Source organism: Solanum pennellii, chromosome 12 (assembly GCF_001406875.1).
Source record: "Solanum pennellii chromosome 12, SPENNV200".
Lineage (NCBI taxonomy): Eukaryota > Viridiplantae > Streptophyta > Magnoliopsida > Solanales > Solanaceae > Solanum > Solanum pennellii.
Window position 1 is genome coordinate 4,230,046 of NC_028648.1, and position 20,346 is coordinate 4,250,391.

General features: G+C 31.1%; 3 protein-coding genes and 1 long non-coding RNA gene across 4 annotated transcripts; 1 reads left to right on the plus strand and 3 right to left on the minus strand.

Annotated features, from left to right (window-relative positions):
* Positions 1–818: 818 nt before the first annotated feature.
* Positions 819–10,902, plus strand: LOC107007318. The gene is made up of 2 exons (XR_001455048.2): positions 819–921; positions 9,418–10,902. It is a non-coding gene; the product is annotated as an uncharacterized LOC107007318 (long non-coding RNA).
* On the minus strand, positions 3,700–4,226 carry LOC107007317. Its single transcript, XM_015205892.2, has one exon. The coding sequence runs from the start codon at positions 4,086–4,088 to the stop codon at positions 3,909–3,911; it is 180 nt and encodes a 59-aa protein (XP_015061378.1). The 5' UTR covers positions 4,089–4,226; the 3' UTR covers positions 3,700–3,908.
* On the minus strand, positions 7,313–12,211 carry LOC107007315 (PRA1 family protein H). Its single transcript, XM_015205889.2, has 4 exons — positions 11,670–12,211; positions 10,978–11,114; positions 7,793–7,864; positions 7,313–7,697 (listed from the first exon to the last, which is right to left on the minus strand). Exons 1-4 carry the CDS (start codon positions 12,125–12,127, stop codon positions 7,609–7,611), a joined length of 756 nt encoding a protein of 251 aa, XP_015061375.1. The 5' UTR covers positions 12,128–12,211; the 3' UTR covers positions 7,313–7,608.
* Positions 12,212–14,300: 2,089 nt separating this feature from the next.
* LOC107007316 (protein yippee-like At5g53940) lies at positions 14,301–18,476 on the minus strand. Its single transcript, XM_015205891.2, has 5 exons — positions 18,260–18,476; positions 16,399–16,442; positions 14,994–15,102; positions 14,746–14,801; positions 14,301–14,611 (listed from the first exon to the last, which is right to left on the minus strand). The coding sequence occupies exons 1-5, from the start codon at positions 18,353–18,355 to the stop codon at positions 14,533–14,535; spliced, it is 384 nt and encodes a 127-aa protein (XP_015061377.1). The 5' UTR covers positions 18,356–18,476; the 3' UTR covers positions 14,301–14,532.
* Between the last annotated feature and the right edge of the window lie 1,870 nt (positions 18,477–20,346).

Below are 20,346 nucleotides of genomic sequence, written 5' to 3' on the forward strand. Positions count from 1 at the left end.
CATGTCTCATGCATTGAAAAAATTGATCAAATATACTTTTTTATAGAATTTTCTATTCCATGGATCCATAAATTGGACTCCGGAAGTGGGTTATACCCCAATTGAAAATATCCCTTGTTTATAGAGAAAATATTTTACAAATTTTTGGGATAAATTAAATCGAAAAGATCCAGCAACAGGTCAATTATATGGACAAGAACTACTGGATCAAATCACCAGCACTATAAAAATTTATCAGGACTTCCCTCAAAAGGATATCTCTACCGGAAGTTCAATTAAGAATATCGCCAGAAGAATTTCCATTCAAGATGGAAATAAGGAAGAAATGATAAACAACTACCTGGCCGAAATTAAAAAGAACTTATTAACAAATATCGCAGAGTTTGATAAATCAGACACTTCTATGAGAAGTGGACAAAGTGATACAACTGATGGACAATCAGTAGACCAAAATATGGAGCTATCAGAAGGACAACTACAGAAAGTGGAAGATTTCCTGGCATCCATGAAGGAGAAAGATGGCACAATAATGAAAAATCTGAAAGGGAAGGATAAGATTTAAAATCTTATCAGAAATCTTATCTTAAACAGCATCCAAGATTCGAAATCTTATCAGAAATCTTATCTTGAATAGCGTATGTAGGGCCCATATGAGGACCCCACTCTGTTTTTAATTTTTCTATATAAGGAGCCTCATTCAGAGGCATAGGACAAGTTCAGACAATACGTTTAAATTAAGTTTTAAGTTTTCTCTTGTAAAAACTTTCTTGTGNTTTTTAATTTTTCTATATAAGGAGCCTCATTCAGAGGCATAGGACAAGTTCAGACAATACGTTTGAATTAAGTTTTAAGTTTTCTCTTGTAAAAACTTTCTTGTGAAAAATAAATAATAATAGCTTTGGTTTGAAGACAATCTTCAAGGTATTTTCTTTTATTTATTTTATTATTCTCTCTTATGTTTGCCGCCTCCATGGCCGGCTAAGATAATTTTCATATCTATGCCAGCATCATAATTTCTGTATGATGTTCTTGTCTAATATCTGGATCTAATCAAGTTATAATGAATTCTTATTATAGTTCTTAAATCTTTTATTACAAGTTTTGACTTGGTTTCAAGGTGGTGGTAAGTCTGATATTAATGATAGCGAGCATGTGGTATTGTAAGTCCTCGTTAAAGATGAAGAAAGGGGCAGCCCGAAACCCTTGTTAGGACTGCTATCCATTAATATTAAGGCAAGTTCCATGCTTGAGTAAAAGTTTACCATACAGCCGAAACTTAGGATAAAATTTTTAACATAACTATAATACGTTTCAAAGTATAACTTGGTCATGTGCAAAACTAGATCTGGATGGCCGCGCATACTACCGCCAGCCCTTCGATTCTGATAGCTTTTGAGACCTTTTATTTTGGACTGAGTGGTGAGCCCAAATTTATTTTAGAAGACCCACCGGAATTTGGGCTTTCGAGTTTTTCAAATTCGTTTGTTTGTCATAGTCCACAAAATTGTTTTGCATTTGAAAAGGTTGTTCACAACATTGGAACTATGATTATGGAAAAACTACTAAATACACATCTAATATTTTTCTTATTTTCAATATTTTATTTTATTTTTGAAAATCTCTAACATTTCTTATTTCTTTAATATATTCGAGTCAGTATTTAATATAACCGAATTACATATTATGTATTCGATTTATTTTATAATGTATCTGGTTCATTATATAATGTATTCGAGCTACATATTATGTATCCGATTTATGTTATAATGTATTCGAGATACTTTTTAATGTATCTAAGCTACATATTAATGTATCTGGTTTGTGTTACTTTTTAAGGCATTAATGTAATTACAAACTAAAGAGAGGCATATTGTAATTTCATCTTAAAACTATTTGATTCCTAAAAGTTATCCTTTGATTATTTTCCTATTTTCTTACCTTCTCCGTCCCAAAACATTATTCTAGAAAAAGTGTGTTTATTAAAAAATTAATACATAATATATAAACTTTATTACATTATTTATGTAATAAATATTTTTTTGAAAATTTGACAGTATTAAAAAAAATAAAGTACAAAAGTATAGTTAGAAAAACATATTAATTTTTATCTTTAATTTTTAAAGTGATAATTATTTTTGAATTTTATTTTGTTACTAAATAACTCTTATTTTGGAACAAAAAAAAAGCATATTGAAAGTACCAATTACTAAATTAATTGGATCAGTCTGGTTTCTATTGAAGATTTGAAGTGGTTTAGATTTAAAAAATAATAATTGAACTGTAATAATTAATAGCACGAAGCTACCTAATTAAGAAACAAAAGAATTTCCATTTTACTTTTTTTTTTTTCAATTTAGAAATGAGAACGCTGTTAAGGAGGTGATTGAGCATACAATTTAAACTATAAATTTGATATTTTATTTTAAAATTTGTGTTTTATATAGCACTTTGAATAACTAAAATCTATGATTTTACCTTTTTAAAAAATTTAAACTTGACCCATAATTTTATTTTATTTTTCGAAAGGACATGTAATTTTAAATTTGGTAAAAAAAAACTCATGCTCATGGAAGATTATTGGTTGCAACTAATTTTAAAGTGATTAAAAATAAACTGTAATTAAAAATGAAATATCAAGAAATATAGTTTTATTGATGAAACAATGAGTACAAATCTAATTGTTTCCTTGATTCTCCTATCTGAATTTTCTCCATGAATCGAGGACTCCAATAGCGTATTTCTCGAATTAGAATAATTTAAATCTATTTGAGATTTATTTGATCTCCGTAAAAGGTGATCTTTTTGAAGTATATAATTGTCAAGAAGAATTTGACCATATGTTAATATTCGATCTCCATGAAAGGATTTTGTGGGTCTTTCTGAAGTATTCGATTGTCAAGAAGAGTTCGGCCACATCCAATGGCTCGACTAAGAGGTGTCTAAAAAAGAATTAAAATCGCGTAGAAGTTGAGAAATGTTAATATGTAATATATATAAATAAAAAAAATTTCACTCTAGCTACACTGTGATTTTTCGATGAAGAGATGTCCTTCGATACCCCTCTACATGTGGTTCCACCATTGCCCACATCTTGAAATGTTCTTTATGAATATCCCCAAAGTTTATGGAATATTCCAGATTTTCTTGAGAAAGACAATACGTGATGTCTTCATGCTCTCTTGTGAAAATCCATGGGTTATAAAATATTCGAGATGTCTGTCTTTTTTAAGGGAATATATTACCTTTTAAATAGATATAAAATAGAATTCAGTGTAGAGTAATCTTTAAAAAAAAAACTATTTTGAAATTGATTCTAAATAAAATTAATATCTAAATATTAGTGCATGCCTTTTATGTCCTTGATTTGTATAAAAGAAATAATGACTTGTATGTACAAACATGGTATTTTGGCTTGCTTATGTTTTTTTCTAGCTCAAGTTATTTTCTAAGAGTATTTTTAAGTTGATTGCCTTCACACCGACAAAAAGTAGTTTTTATTTTTTTATTTTTATATAGATAAAAAACTCTAAGTTCGATTAATATTTGAGAAATTAATTCACAGAAATTTAATTACTCATTATGTTTTTCATATCCTTCAAAATTTTCTTTTGAATGTATATCAATTTTTTTAAGAATTATGTATTTTTTAGAATTCGACAGGAGTATGACAATATAGTCGATGGATCTAATCAAACATAGTTAATAATAACTACTAGGTATGCATTTCATCATCATAGTGAATAAAGTGCAAATATTTTGTTATAAGAATACATTTAGGATGAGGTTTTTCTCAAAAGAGTTAAAGATTGCAATAGCACACAATAAATATTTTAAACTAGAAGTAAATGAAGAACAATATTACTTGTATGAGCATAATATATAGTTGCATTATCTCATTGCCTCTTCTTTCATTGTGGCTTGCTTTCTTCTTTCTCTTTTGGTTTTGCTTCTTCTACCTTCTTATCTTTAGGTTTTGCTTCTTCAACTTTGGCTTTAGGTTTTGATTCTTCTTTGGCTTTTGGTTTTCCTTTTTGGGGCTTCATGAAACAAAAACAAGAACAACATGGACATTGGAACAAGAACTTCATTCTCTCTCTCTCTCTATCTATCTATCTCTCTCTCTTCACCTCCCCCTTCTACTTGTGTTATATAAATAAGTAAGAACTACTAGTATAGTTGTTTGGGATTAGACAGTCTGGTGTACAAAGTATCTCGCGTTTACATAGGGGTCGAAAAATGTTAGTTGTTTCGGATTAGACAATCTGGTGTACAAAGCATCTCATGTTCACGTAGCGTTAAAAAAATATTGCATCTTAAGGGGTGATGTAAATATATATAGTCTATCTTAATGTAAGCAATAGTGACCACTTTCACAAAGACATTTGGTTTTATGAATGATTATTGAACTTTGTAATTATCACACTAAAGTCATTAAATTATCGTTTATGATGAAAAAAAAATCAAATTAGGTGATTAAAGTATCAAGAAAATTACTTAACTTCATTACGTATCATTGAAAGTCATTAGGAGAAGAGAGCAAAAGAGAAATTTAATTAGATGAGTGACTTTATGTGATAAATATAATTGAGTGATTGTTTGCTTTTTAAAAAAAAAGTTTAGTGATTCTCTGTTGATATTAAAATAAAGTTGAATATTTTTTTTATCACCACAAATAGTTTTTAACCTTAGTGTAATAAAATAAAAGTTGAGTAATCACATGAAACTAATACAACCCAAGATTAAATTAGTCCACTATATGTTTGTGTATAAAAAAAGATGTGCTTTAGTATAGCTTTCTTTTTGTAATTTTTGTTCAATTATTTGTTTTCTTTGTTGAAATTCATCATTAATGCTGCAATAATTCTTTCACATATTCCATTTCAATCACTTTCAATAATGAATATGTCTAGAGCAAAAAAACGTGAGGTGGGGCATCCTAAGTTTACGTTATATACATTATCGTGACGGATTTAAAATTTAAATTTTGAATCGTGAACTTCTAACCTATTTTATGTTATTGAATTCACAATTCATTATTGGTACACTGAATTTGTGAATTTCTAAATATTTATATATGATTTGAATTAATGTTACTGATTTCTATCCAATACGTATAATAGAGTGTATGTTGTATGTGATACCGTGGAAAACATATATTCATATTTGGTAATTCAATTTTTTTTAGGAAAAATAAGTTTGTTTTTTTTAAAAAAAAAAAGAGAGGAAAATGACCTTCTTAATCGAGGTATAGAGAAAATAAATTTCACAAGTAGCATCTCGGATTAATTGTCCCTCTCTCACACTTCTTCAACACTTAATAGTTTAGTAAGTTAGGTTGTTTGATTGGTAGATTGAATAAACAAAGATATATTATGAATTAAGTTTAGCTATTCTATCTTCTATATGAGACAATTAATTTCATTATTTTAGTTTAAATAGTGAGATAGAATATTCGTAATCGAATGCAGAATAAAACAATTTCATATTTTATCACAATATTAGTTTTATCTCACCAACTAAACGACGTAATGCACAAGTACCTCGTCAACCTATGTCTGAAATTTCAGAGACACACTTGTACTATACTAAGGTCCTATTATCCCCTGAACTTATTTTATTAATAATTTTCTACCCCTTTTCGGCCTACGTGGCACCATCTTGTGGACCAATACTAGTTGACTTTTTTTTAAAGCTAGTGCCACGTAGGGCGGAAAGGGGTAGAAAATTACTTACAAAATAAGTTTATGAGAATAATAGAACCTTAATATAATATAAGTGTGTCTCTAAAATTTCGAACATAGATTAACAGGCTACTTATGCATTTTCCCAAAAAATACGGTACAAAAAATGGAGTCATTGAACCTTAAGGATTGAGCAATGTTTATTACACTATTGCTAATGGGATGGGACCATATAATTTTTGGTCACTTGTATTGAAAAGGAAGTCTAGTTTGATTTCCTTCCCCACTCAATAGATGTCATGGGCTGGCAAGCACAAGAGTTAAGTGTGATCATGAGTCACACTAGATAAAAAATGGATTTAAGTTAAAATAACTTTTATATTATTATTACAATCTAATCGATTATTATACAACATAGTATTGTAGAATATCATGTTAAGCTTGTTACAAAAAGAAATTTACATGTCTTTTAGGTAAATTTAACTTGAAATTTAAGTTTGCTCAGCGAACACTCCAACATTGAGAAAACACAGTCCGAAAAGTGTGTTTACTGAACAACTTAAATTAAATTATGGTGTCTAGATGTACATTTTCAAAATCGACATATTTAATTGAAAAGTTTGACATGGAAATCATCATTTAGCATTTTAATCAAAGAAAAATAGTCCTAAAAGTCATTGTGGGGTACTCCATGAAGAGACAAAGTTCACTGTTAACTCATCTGTCTTTTTACTTTCAATCAATGCATTATGTCAAAGTAAAGTTAAAGTTGGCACCAAAAAGTCACATAGGCAACAGCAAAGACTACAAACAAGATAACAAAAATTACACCAAATATGATCTTCTTTTGGTTTGCACCTGGACATACTATGTGAAATCATAATTTTAAGGTGTTTGAATATATTAAGGATTCAAAAAATAAAAATAGTGTTAACAATTTTAATTTGAAACATCAAAATGAATTCAATTCTAAACTTGGAAAGTTAATTTTTTTTTTACCTTATATATACAATATAATTTTTTGTCAAAAGAGTTTAGATGAACACCCTCTTGACCCTTTAAATCCGCCCCCGGTGGGAGGGAGTCAACATGGGTGGCTAGTAAATTAAACACTTTAATCCTTATTAATTTATTTTAAAAGGCTTGATATATAATCAGTTTCATAAGTTTATTGGATATTCTATTTAAATATTTGAACTAAGTTTTGTTCTAACTAAACACCTCAACTCCTAATGAAGTGCTTTAAATAGACACTTTTGCTTTAAATTTTATGTGTATTTTGATCTGACTATAAGATAATTAAGTTGACCACATAAAATATAACATCTCCTTTAAAGCATCAACCTCAAGTAAAAAAATGTTTGAAATTTTGTAGCTTATCGAGGCAAATGCGTGTAATTAAAGGAAATAATATATTTTATATGATTAACTATACACACGAAAGAATAATTCAAAATTTGAATTAAAAATATCAAATTGAAACACAAGGAGTTGAGCTGTTCAATTGAAACACGACTTAGTTATGGGGCCAGTTATGTATTAAGTAGGAACTATGATTTATTAAAGCAACATTAGCCATTTTGTTCATGTGCAAAGACAGTTTATACTATTTAAGTATTAACTATAGCATGTCAAGGAAAGCAAATCATTCAGTCGAAGATAAATAAATGTGTTACTAATACTAATTCATATAGTAAAATAACAAAGCCTTAGCAGTGCCAATTCTCTTTAGGGCTCTACAACCATCTAAAACTCCATTGTATAGACTTATAAATACAACCTAAACTTCAAAAGAAGAAGAAGAAGCTTTTCTTACATTGTAAGTCGAGGATTTTCTCAGTTTCAAACCGAGAGATGTAAACACGGTTTATCCTCTCTCCAGGCGACGACTATGTGGTTTGTATGACTTGACAATAATAACCACTCATCAACTTCTGAGGACCCTCCTGTTTACATCTTTTGAAGTTGATTGTTTTGAGGGGGTCAGCTTCCTAAATGAGGCATGCAGAATCATCACTGCAAATACATCGATTAACCATTAACTCTTGAAATTAGGAATAAAACAGAACATAAAGAATAAGATAACAAATTAGGCACGAAAGATACCCTACCTACATAACTGACCGCAAGAGCTGAGAAGAGAGCCATTTGAACATTGGTACAGAATAGAATAACTGCAGTAGCTGTACAAGAAAGGCTGACTCAGTTCTCAAATTTATACAGTTTCAGAAAATTTCTGCTTGCAAAAATAAACGACTGCTCTAAATTATCTAGGGAAACAAACACCGTCCAATATACATCTGAAAATACTGAAAAGCGTATCTAAGAACTAGAAACACAAAAACAGCAACAACATCATTTGGGCTTTAAACAAAAACTGTGAATCAAGATTTAATATACATGCTTACTGGGAAATAGAAACAAAGCGTATAACATACATGAACTTATAAAGCTTGCAATGAAAATTACTGCTACTATTTTTTTGAATTGGTACTTCCTGCAATGAAAATTCTAATTTCAACATCTAATCTCAGACAACATTAATCTAACAATAAACATCTTGAAATGTAACTTCAACAAACACTGAAAACATAACATACAATCACAAAATGATTATTCAGTTTCACATAATCAACCATAAAACATTATCAATCCACAGCATTTAGCTTTATATATAGTTTGTACAAAATAGTCTGTTTTTGTGCAAATTCTAAATGTGAATTATGAAGTAAGCCTTCATATCTTATTGGTGAATCGAATACTTTAAGTTCAACAGATCCCCTCTTTTCTTCTTGAGAAATAACTGAAATAACAGAATTTTTTACCATAAAAAGGTTCCCCTTTATCCTTTTTTATATGGAACTCTACTAACAGAGTAGAAGAGAAGTCAAGAAATATTACAAACTCAAGAAGTAAGAAGACGTTGACTACAGAAAGAATGCTGAATCATGCATGTAAGAGTAGTCCTAGTATCCCAGTACCCAAAAGAAACCTATCTTCCCCTCCTTTTTCCTTTTTTTCTCATACTTTCTAGTTAGATTCTTCAATCAACAAGCTTCTGCCGAAATCGGATTATAATTAGGTACTTCCACACAAGTTTCTTTTGAAATAGATACCTAAATACCAGGTATAGCTACTTGACATTTCACTATTTGAAGCGTGCGCTTCTAATAAGCGAATCACCTCAAGTATGAAGTCATAATCCCTACCTTCACATCATTTCATCACTTTAAGGGGCTGTTTGGTAGAGTGTATAAAAATAATGTTCAATAGAGTGTATTAGTAATGTTTGCATTAGTTATACTTGCATTAGCTATGCATAGACTATTTCTTATGCATTGTTTGATTTTGTGTGTTTAAAATAGTATGCATTGCATAAAAATATTTATTTACAAGCATTAGATACATAGCATGAAAAAATGCACCAAACAATGGACTCTAATACATATAGCTAATGCATGCATTATTTTTGTTAATACACTCTATCAAACGACCCCTCAAGTGATGAAACAGCAACCTCTAGCAATACTGAGAACAAGAAGGTAGAGATGTAGAACTCACCTCTTTTTGTTCTTTGGTGGATAGGTAATTAACGATGTAGCACCCATCTCATAAATTATGTTTGGTTAAAAGATCATGCTAAGGGACAGGAAACTTCAGCCGAATAACTTTTTCTATCGCAAAAGCATCCTTTACGTTGTTTGTAAGAGATATCAATAAATCATTAACTTTGCAGGTACTGCAAAAAGATGATATGGAGAAGAGATACCAATATCTCGTTAATTTTGCTGGTACTGGTTTCCTACAAAAGATGATATGGAGAGGTTTATAAACCTTCCATTTTTTACTTTTCCCTCGTCTTTTAATTTCTCACCAAAAAGCTTCCCAGAAATCCTTTTCCACATTTTTACTGTTACGCTCATAGACTCTAGTCTGGCTGAGGCTAAACCAGTTAAAGCCATTTCCACCATATTTTGCTTTTCCACTGAGTGAAAGACGAAGTGCAGGTACTACAAAGGATGAAATGGAGAGATCATAGGCCTTTTCTACTTCCCCATTTCTTTTTTTCTTTTGGAAACAAATATACTCAAATATTTCCCACATTTTTCTTTTCCTTTCAAGCCTATCGACACTACTATATCTATGGACTAAACATTTAAGCTGTTCTACCATATTTTGCTTATTTATAATACTTTTGAGTAAAGATACAGTACCTTCCTCATCATCCCCACACCATCCACGCGTCAGTTTTTCTCCAAATTGGGTTGTGGGGTTCTATCATTGTGAGAACTTGTGAAACGTTAAACACAAAAATTGATTTGAGATAGTGACATGACATTCTTCTCTTATGATGAAGAAACAGATTTTACAAAAAATGCATTCACTGTCTTGCAAGCAGCTAATATATGAACTTTTTACAGCATTTTTTAACGAATATTTAGTTGTTAATAGAGACATCCCTCCTCCTTTACTTGAATTAGCTTACTTGCAAAAATTCAAATAAAAGGACAAATAAGGGAACAATATAGTAAAACCATATTGTTCTGAATAGTCCTGAGTATGTAGTTCTATAAGCAGTTACTTGACAATGTTTTTCTTTAGACTATTACATGAATATACATCCATTGCAACTGATATGCTGTCCAAAGCTCTTTTACTGATGTTCTAACATCAAGTTTGCAATAGGAAGAAAGAAAATACATTTAGTCTCAAATTGGATGGATGGGTTGCAATCTTATAGATCAGATTATTAAGAAAGCAAAAGAGGAGCAGGAATTTTAGGACGTAATGAACATCTCCCAATGCGGGAAAATATATTTATAACAAATAAGGATGTGGAAACTGACAGCCCAAATGTTTCATATAATTATAACATAAGGGTCTCATAAGTGTAATCATATGAATAAGTTACACACGTCCTGCTATTAAGTGTCTCCATTTTGTATGAAAGTAAATCCTGTGCCTCCACCAAAAGTTGGCATAAGAGTCTTCAATCTAGAGGAGTGCGGAGTGCCATTTGTGAGAAGGAACACATAGACAATATTCAAAAGATTGACGAGAAACCAAAAGATCAGGGATCAGTCAATTGTTGTTTCCTGGTGTTCACTTTTACATGAACACATAGGATAAATACATGGCAATGATAAAATAGTCAAAGCTATGATCAAATCATCCATCACGTATATACACCGATAGAATGCTAGACCCGAATCATTTAGGAGAGTAACACCCTAGGTGTCTTATTATTTTGAGCGACAGAGGTGGAGGGGAGAAATACTCAAGAATATTGACTCACCACACTGAGAAATGCGAATCAAGCTTTGTTTGATAACTGGGCGCTGCTCTAATCCCCAACGATCTCCACATAACTTCAATACATCCCAAAGTGCCAAACATGAAATCAACCCAACAAGGGCAAGCAGCTTTTGGTACCTGTTACCCAAATTTATCAAAATGCAACCAATACCAAAGCAATGAAATAGCACAAAAATCAAGCAACTGAAATTGAAATCCTTCAGCTACATAATATTGCTAAATCCTAACCAAGTACCGTATTCAAATCCCCAAGCCCTTAAAATCTATATTTAACAAGTACAAGTCCTCAAATCTAATGAAACATTGTCCTATCCGAAACCCAACCTTCCAAACTGCATTTGGCACATACTACATATCAATGAGTGTATACATGTTGTTATGTCATGTTCCACTGTCCTCTCACTAAGCTTCACTAAGCTCTCAAAGCCTAAAAACCTCAAGTTTCTCATACAAAACTCGATCATCAACCAACTAACAACTCAATCCTAAATTAGTTAGGATAGGCTACATGAATTCTCTATATTTATTCCTCTCTATAGGTCCATTTCATACAAATCTTTGGCATATACAGATACATATCAATTTTCATATACATACTTATACACATACAAATATAAGTATACATACATATAGAATGCGTCATTGTGTATACATAACAGATAGAGAACATACAGAGAGCAAGCAAAGAAGAGGACAAAGAGAGAGGCATAATTCCGAGCATAGCGTTTCACATTCTCGTGTACTCTAAGCCGAGCCTGAGACGGCGACGAAGGAAATGAGTAAGAATCGAATGACCCGACGAATTGGAGGGTCCACGACGGGGTATCACCGGAAAAGTCATCAGATGTGAGTTTTGCAAACGGATTAAGCGTTAAAAGCGATAATAAGGTTCCAATACGTGAAAATATTAGAACGAAGACTCCATTTGAAATTGACACCGCGGCTGCAGCAGAATTAGTAACAGCAGCGTCGGAGGAAGCAGTCGTCGCCGCAACGGTGGTGGTGGAGGAGTGGCGGTGGAGATCGGTGGTCCGTTGATCGAGAATTTCGAGGTAGCCGGTATCTCGGAGCCAGGATTCGAATACGGGTTCGGGTACACTCAGAGATAACGGGTTAGCTGAGAACGCCATTTTTGTTTACCTTCCTCTTTGAAGGAATTTTTTTTTCAGGTATTTATCTGTAGCGTTTCGTGGGAAATTTTATGAGCTTTGTGATTGTTTTGATTAAAAAATGAAAAAATAAAAGCAAATTTATATTATTTAATATTTATCAAAGTAATAGTTTTATTATAATTACCACTTGCGATTAATATTATACATTAATTACGTGGGTCGACTTGAGTATGTATAATTTGGGAAAAATTACATGAATTAATACATTTTTAAAAATAATTACTGATTTTAGCGATACTTTTTGTTTATTACCATTTATAGCAATACTGTGATAAATCTGTAATATGTATTAAAAGTGAATTATGTATGCAATATATTTGAATTATAATTGTTTTTGAAATATATTATGTTTATTTGGTAAAAAATTGTCACATTGTATTATAAGTGTATTAAAATGTGTGATAAGTGTATTATTCATCATTAAAACTTGTATTATATTTGAATAATAAATTTATCTCTGTAATATGTATTAAACTTGTATTATAAATGAATTAAAAGTGGTTAAGTGAAAAGAAAATGTTATTGCTATAAATGGTAAATATTTTTTATTATAGTATATTTATGTAAGTTTCCCTATAATTTGTCACGTTTCTATAAGTATAATTTGTCAAAATATACAAATACATATGTATTAATATACAATTATCTACCTGATATACATATATCATTCACCTCTCTCCTACTCTCTGCTCTCTCTCTCGCCTCTCTCCTCTCTCCTCCTTCTCCCAATCTCATTTGTCATATATATAAATGCATATGTACAATATACAATTATATATATACACAATTCATCTCTCTCCAACTCTTTGCCCTCTCTCTCGCTTCTCTCCTCCCTCTCTCAATCTCGCTTGTCATATATACAAATACGTATGTATAATATACAATTATCTAACCGATATACATATACAATTTACCTCTCTCCCACTCTTTTCCCCTCTCTCTCGCCTCTCTCCTCTCTCTCCCAGTCTCGCTCGCCTCTCTCCTCCATATAACATATAGCTATGGAGAGTAATTAGACTATTTTTAAGTGGTTATATGTGAAAGTTCACCCTAAAAAATTGGTGTGTATGAATGTATATTTTGATACTGTATACATTATGTCTATATATGGATGTATCAATACGTATTTGATACTAGGTATATTGATGAAATTGATACCAGATATATAGGATGAAGTGGAAATCAAACACTTCGGATGCAATTTATTTTAGAACATATGCATAAAATTGGTATTGGAAACATTGAATACATAAAATTGGTGAACTCAGATACATTCTTAAATATAAATCGAACAAGAGAGTACGTATATTATGGATAAATATAAATTACATTTAAATATCGTATATCTAAAACAAATTACACCTAATTTGACATTCATATATTTGAAATACATGTATCTTATTCTATTATATACATGTATCAATACCCATAGTTTTCTAATGAAAAATGTAATTAGAAGAATGAAGAAATAGTTATGCAAGTTTGTACAATTTATCCAAAAAGGAATACATATCAATAATAAGGATTTGAATAAATAAATAAATTATCTAGTAAAAAACAAAATAGAACAATTTTGAGCATAGGAACAATTTAGTCCTTTTATTTTTCAAAAATTTGTGCTTGTGTGCTCCCTCATGTAATGTTTATTCGAAAAGCATCTTATTCTTTTTTTGCTCTTGTAGCTTTTAGACTATTTACTATATTCGAAAAATGAATAGAATCCAAATCATTTTTACTTTTTCATTGTTTATTCTAAACTAGAAAAAAATTAAAACAAAGATTAGATTTTGAAGACACAATAAAAAGGAAAGAGTTAAAAAAGATTCTTGCATTGACTTGTAAGTACTAGTTCCAATTGTATATTTTAAGCATTTCCGTGAGACTTCTTTTTTGTGGTTTCCGGGCATGGTGTTCAGTATTCTTATTAGAACCGAATTAAATATGAATTCGTACTAAAGCATGACGTTAAGAGTAAAGCACTTCCTAACATGAACTTAATATGAATTTGTACTGGAGAAGCGTGACAATATTCTCACGACAGTAATAGTAAATCACTTTCTAACAAAGACGAATCTGTATCCAGGACTTAAAAGTTTTACCTCCATTCACTATTTTTAATTTAACCAGTTTGGCAGATAATAATCATACTAGCTCTTATATTCTATTTTTTCATACATCATGAAAAATCATGTATTGTAGACCAGAAACTTATGCATAACCTTCTTTATATACTAGCAAACTGGACTTACAAGCTACAACCACACAATGTTTTGATACAAACAGCTTCTTCCCTATATCTACAAACTAGACTTACAAGATACAACAACCACACATGTTTAGATAGATACATCACATTACAAAGCCTATGCATCCTCAGTATCACTGATAGTTGGACGAGTATCGATGTAGAATTCAGTGTCAACTCCGTCAACGATCCTACCCCTGTCAACAAACAACCAGAAGAGCACGGAATGTTATATGGAAGAGCATGGAGTATTATATGGAAGAGATTCAAAACAGAAAGATGTGTTCATGTATATATGTCGAATGTGAAATCAACAAGAAAAAAGATGCACCTTTCGAGAACAAACTTCTTTTCTTTATACTTCTGGCTTTCCTCGTGTGCAGCCTCCTGCATGATAGAAACGTGAAGTGCTAGTTGTTAACAAAGTTTCCGGTGTAGGTACATCATGCATGTGCAATTGGTAACATATTTATGGCGAGAGGAGCAACTATTTTCCTCTTCTTTTTGTCTGTGCGTTTGTTTTGGTGTCTATTTCTACATGCACGAGAAATAGAGAGAGAGGAGAACGAAAGGGAATACATATTTCCAGCCAACAATTTGCCCGCAACAGCAACAAAATATATCTGCTACTGTGTGCATCCCAGAAAGCATCGCTCTCTCCTCCTGAGGTCCAACAGTTACGTTCACCCTGAATCACAAAATCAGGCGGAGCAGTTAGACCTCTGCATATATATCAAAGGGTGCACAATTGAGAAGTGTTGGGAAGGCAGAGAAAATGATATCTATTGCACTGCCAAGGCTTCTATGATCATCGACCAGAGAAAGAGAAATGAAGCAGTAATCTTTAGTCCTTACAAACTTGATATATTTTGTCCTTACAAAAGAAATCCACTTTTTCTTTCATTTTCTGATCATGTTTTTGATTATTCATTGTCGTGGATCCTTCTCTTTCACTACATCAAAGTGGATTGCCTCATGAAATAGCAATAGAACTTTACCATACATTTGTAATTCGTGGTCTAATTAGACAACATCTTGCATAGAAAATCAGAGTCGGTAAGAGTAAAATTCGAGAAAAAATGTGCATATCTGGTAATCCCTTTAATATCCAAGTTGGAATCGGAACTTCCTATTTGTGAGAAAGAAAAAAGGGAGGTTTGTCTAAAATCTTTCTTATTAGTGATACCTCTTGGGAACCCAAATCTACAAGATAGGACGGATAAGAGAAAATATACATGTTACGCTACTAGAAAAAGCAAACACTAATTTCTATTCAAATACATCTTCAGCTCAACAGCCATGTTCAATGCACATCAAGTTGCTGATGTTTAGTGCATTCAAGTGGTACGGTTAAGTCGGATGCTGTTGCTCTAGCGTTTAATTGTTCAGTAACGTAAAATTAATATATGGGTGCAATACTGAAATTGGGAACTCTTTTGGATTCACTAATAAGTCGGGTCATTGCTAGAGTCAGTCTTTTCTTCTACATATAACATCTGTCTAGAGGTTAAAGTTATAGTATTACAGTTCATACAATGTGAATTCCTCAATCCATTACAATTTAGAAAGCATGAAGATGGATGTGAAATGCATATGATTCGCAGACACGTCGACATGGTAAAATTTTGAGAATTTGATACAAGGGATGAAGGACAGATCAATTCCATACACTGACAATCATGAATCTATCATACAGAGAAAAGACGGCATATAAAACATAAAGTTAATATAACATATATCTTTTTCTTCTGTCAAAAAATTTAACAATCACTCTGTCCCAATTTATGTAACTACATCTAATAAATCTCAATCTCTTCCCGATACCATAACTAGTAATATAGGATACAAAAAGAATGTCACAGACATCAATTTTAAATGAATGCATGACTATCAACGAAGTCAATTCAAGTGTGAAACAAGCAGATTAAGTCATAAAACAAAAGTAGTTACTCAATGTGTAGTTGAGAAATTAATAGGCACTCACACTTTATTGAACAAGTAGGCTTTTCCTCTGCGGCAATGAAATCCCTGACCATGAAACCAACTGTTAATAAACCAGAAACCAAGCAAGCCAAAAGTGCAATACAACGAATAAGAAATCGCGACAGAAAATTTACATAATGATAAAGATTGATTAAAAGCTGAATCACTCTCCAAGCCTGATCTTTGTGAATTTGGTAATTAAACTTAATGTTTTTACGTTGTGTTATTCGAGTTTATTAACACTTGCATGAAAATGGCATGTCATCATTTATATCTATTCAAGAGAAAAACTTAAGTTTAATTGCTTTTAGGGATAGACACTTATATTTGACAGAAGGATAATCAATAATTACATTCAAAATATAGAAATTAACTAATGCTAAATCTTAAATCTGTTTACAAGATCCGTTCTCATTGATCATCCACACAAAAATGTACTTTATACTGTCATTTAAAACAGCAATATACCTAGTATAATTTCACAAGTGGAGTCTGCGAAGGATATAATGTACACAGACCTTACCCCTATCTTTGTGGGGTAGAGACTAGAGGGAGAGATTGTTTCCTATAGACCCTCGACTAAAAGAAAGGTTTCGAAGTAGGGGTGAGGACATACAATGTTATGTTATATTATACATTCTCTATAACAACATTTTGCTATGCAACCAAAAAATATCAGGACAAATGTTGTTGTTATAAAGAGATTTGATTGTATTATCACATAGAAGAGCATGAGAGCAAGCAAAGGTATTCAAAACATAACAAAAGCCAGAATAGTAAACCAAATGAGATATCGGTTACAAAATTCATGCAAATTGTACATTATCCATTTTCAACGCTTCACTTATAACACAAACGCTTCCATATATATCACAAACTACATCCATTTGGTAAGAAGTTAATAGCATGAGAGCAAACAAAGGTATTCAAAACATAACCAAAGCCAGAATAATAAACCAAATGGGATATCGGTTACAAAATTCATGCAAATTGTACATAATCCATTTTCAACACTTCAATTATAACATACACGCTTCCATATATATCACAAAATACATCCATCTCGAAAGATGTTAAAAACTTTTCGTCAACTTCTAAAAATTAAGCCAGGTGACATGTAGTATAAATTGGTAAAGATCTCATACATAATGATAGAAACCAAATCACTTCCGACTTGAAGGCTAAGCATGATACCATACCTAGTCTTCCAATTATCAAGTTAAATCACTTCCGTCACAGCCCAGAACGAAACAAACAAATAGAGCAAAAAGCATAACAACTCTCTACACATGCTTCCATATATTATTTAAAAAAGAACACTTTTTTTCCAGAGTTGAACTCTGAAAAGCATGTTTGGGCATAAAATTCACTTTGAAAAAAAAAAGAATCCACTTTTTTTTTTCAAATTTCACTATGAAACAATGGCTAAACGCCTACGTACTACATGACTTGACATACACGTACCCAAAAAAACTAGCACAAGCAAATGATCATGCAAGAACATTTCTTTTTTTTTCTAGTTGAATAGCCCTGTTTTCTCCTTTGGTTGTACTTTTGGAGGATGTGTAGAAACAACCACATCTAATTATGCAAAAACAAGAAAATACCATCTAATTATTCTTTCACAAAACAAAAAAAAAAACCATCTAATCATGCAAAAACAAGAAAATACCATCTAAGCATCCTTTCTCAAAACAAAATAATACACCATCTAATATGCAAAAACAAGTAAATAAAAGCTAATTACTCAAAGAAACAACAGGCCCAAAAAGGCCAAAACCAAATGAAAAGCTCTACATAACAAAGATAAGATTTTTATTTATAAAAACTTAGCTAAAAAGGGAAATTGAAGAAATTGTTACCCTAGAAACAAGGTCATCAGCAAGAGCAAGGTGGGTTTGGCAGAATTTGCACTTGTAAATCCTGCCTTCAAGATCTACAACAAATATCCTTCCCATTTTTCAATGGAAAATCAACAAAACCCACAAAACAAGAATTGATTTTTTTTGGTCAGTTTTGATAGTGAGCTACTGAGCTGCGGGAGTACTCTTTGGGGTTTTAAGTTTATGTGGGGTTCAAGTTTTTAAGCACAAAAAACTTAAAAAGAAAGACTATTTAAATTGATTTATTTTACGTGTTTTTAAATTAAATAATTTTGAAATAGTTATTGTAATATTTCGATAAAACTAAAAAGTATTTTCAAGTATTAAGATAATAATTTCTTGACTTATATGTCATGAGTTCATCAAAGGAACTCTTAATAAAACATTTTAATTTTATACATACGATCTCTCAAAAAATTGATTAAACAAACTATAAATTAGATAGGGTGTTTAGTAAATGGTCAATTAATAAATACTGAATTTTAATTCTTAGAATGAATATTCTCATGGAAAATTTTATGGAGTAATTATTTTTTAAAGAAGAAGTATATTACTTAAGAATCTATAATCATGAATAAATAATTCAAAAAATCATAAAATGGTTATAAATGTGATGAATTAGAAAATAGGTTGTCCTATGAAACTAAGCTCATGATTTTTTTTTTCAAAAATAATCTTGCAAGATGAACCCTAATCTCAACATTTCTTGAAGTTTTTGAACTTAGAAATATAGAAGTGATGGGTTTACTGTTAAAAAATTGATTTCCTAGACTTTTAAGGCCATTCAGATTTTAAGGATAAAAATAGCTTTAAAAAGATTAAAATTGGTGAAATTTGATCGTTGAACGTCATAACGTCATATAGATGACACACCGTCCCTTAAATGCAAAATTACCCAAAATTTGATCCTTCTGCCTCACTGTGATAGCCAGCTGTGATGAGCCCATCACAGGTCTGGTGGGATATATATCACACAATGACAACTTGCAGCGTCTCTGATAAAACGGTCATAATTATTTTCTCTAAAGATTAATGCAAATTAAACGACATTAAAGAAGATACTCATATCACTTTAATTTGATAGGTCATGAATCACCTAAATCTTTACATGTTGAGAAATATAATCGTTTAAAGTTGACCTTTGTATGAACTCATGCAAAAATTTAACCGATTGCTTTGAGCTGAACTTGGTGTTAGAGGTTCCTTATGACTCTAATTCACATCTAATACACTTACTAATTACTATACTTGGTAAAGAACCTTAACATATATATACTGAGGATAATTCGAACATTTGCTTAGAAGTTGCGGAACATTACAATTATAAATCTATAAATGTAAGAAATCGAATATTGTTCATTGATCTTTATTTTAATTTTTTAAATGTTTCTCATAACACATAATTATTCCCTTTAACTTTGTCGCACCGATATATGTGTCCTTCAACGTGAATATGCATAAGTGGACACTTAAGTTTGTATAAAATTGAATACGTATACACATGTGTCCTACATGTCATGATAATACACATAAGATGCCACGTAGGACGCCACATAGCACACATAAGTCTAATTGTTCAATATTATACAAGTTTAAGTATCAACTTCCTTCAAAGTTAGAACGCAAACATACCAACTGAAGTCAAGTCAAAAGACATATTTATCGATTATGCCTTAATCTTTTGACTCTAATTTCTTAGTCATGGATAGTTGATGGTCCTTTAACAAAAATATTCCCTTAAAAGTTGCATAGTGTGTATACAAATAAGATAAAATACATAAAAATCCCCCTAAACTTGGCAGCAAAACTTACTTTAGTATTTAAACTACATGAGTGTTTAAATACCTTATTATCATCTTCAAAGTGATTTTTTTTCACTCTGAGACTGTAACTCCACTCTCACCCGCCACATCATAGTCACGTAAGCGCCACATAATAACCATGTAGGTATCACACCATTTATTTTTAGTTCTTTCTTACTTATTCAGTATTTTTTTTATCAAACATTTTTTAAGATTAATTATATCAATTAACTAATTTATAAATGCATACCCCACTCCCTCTCT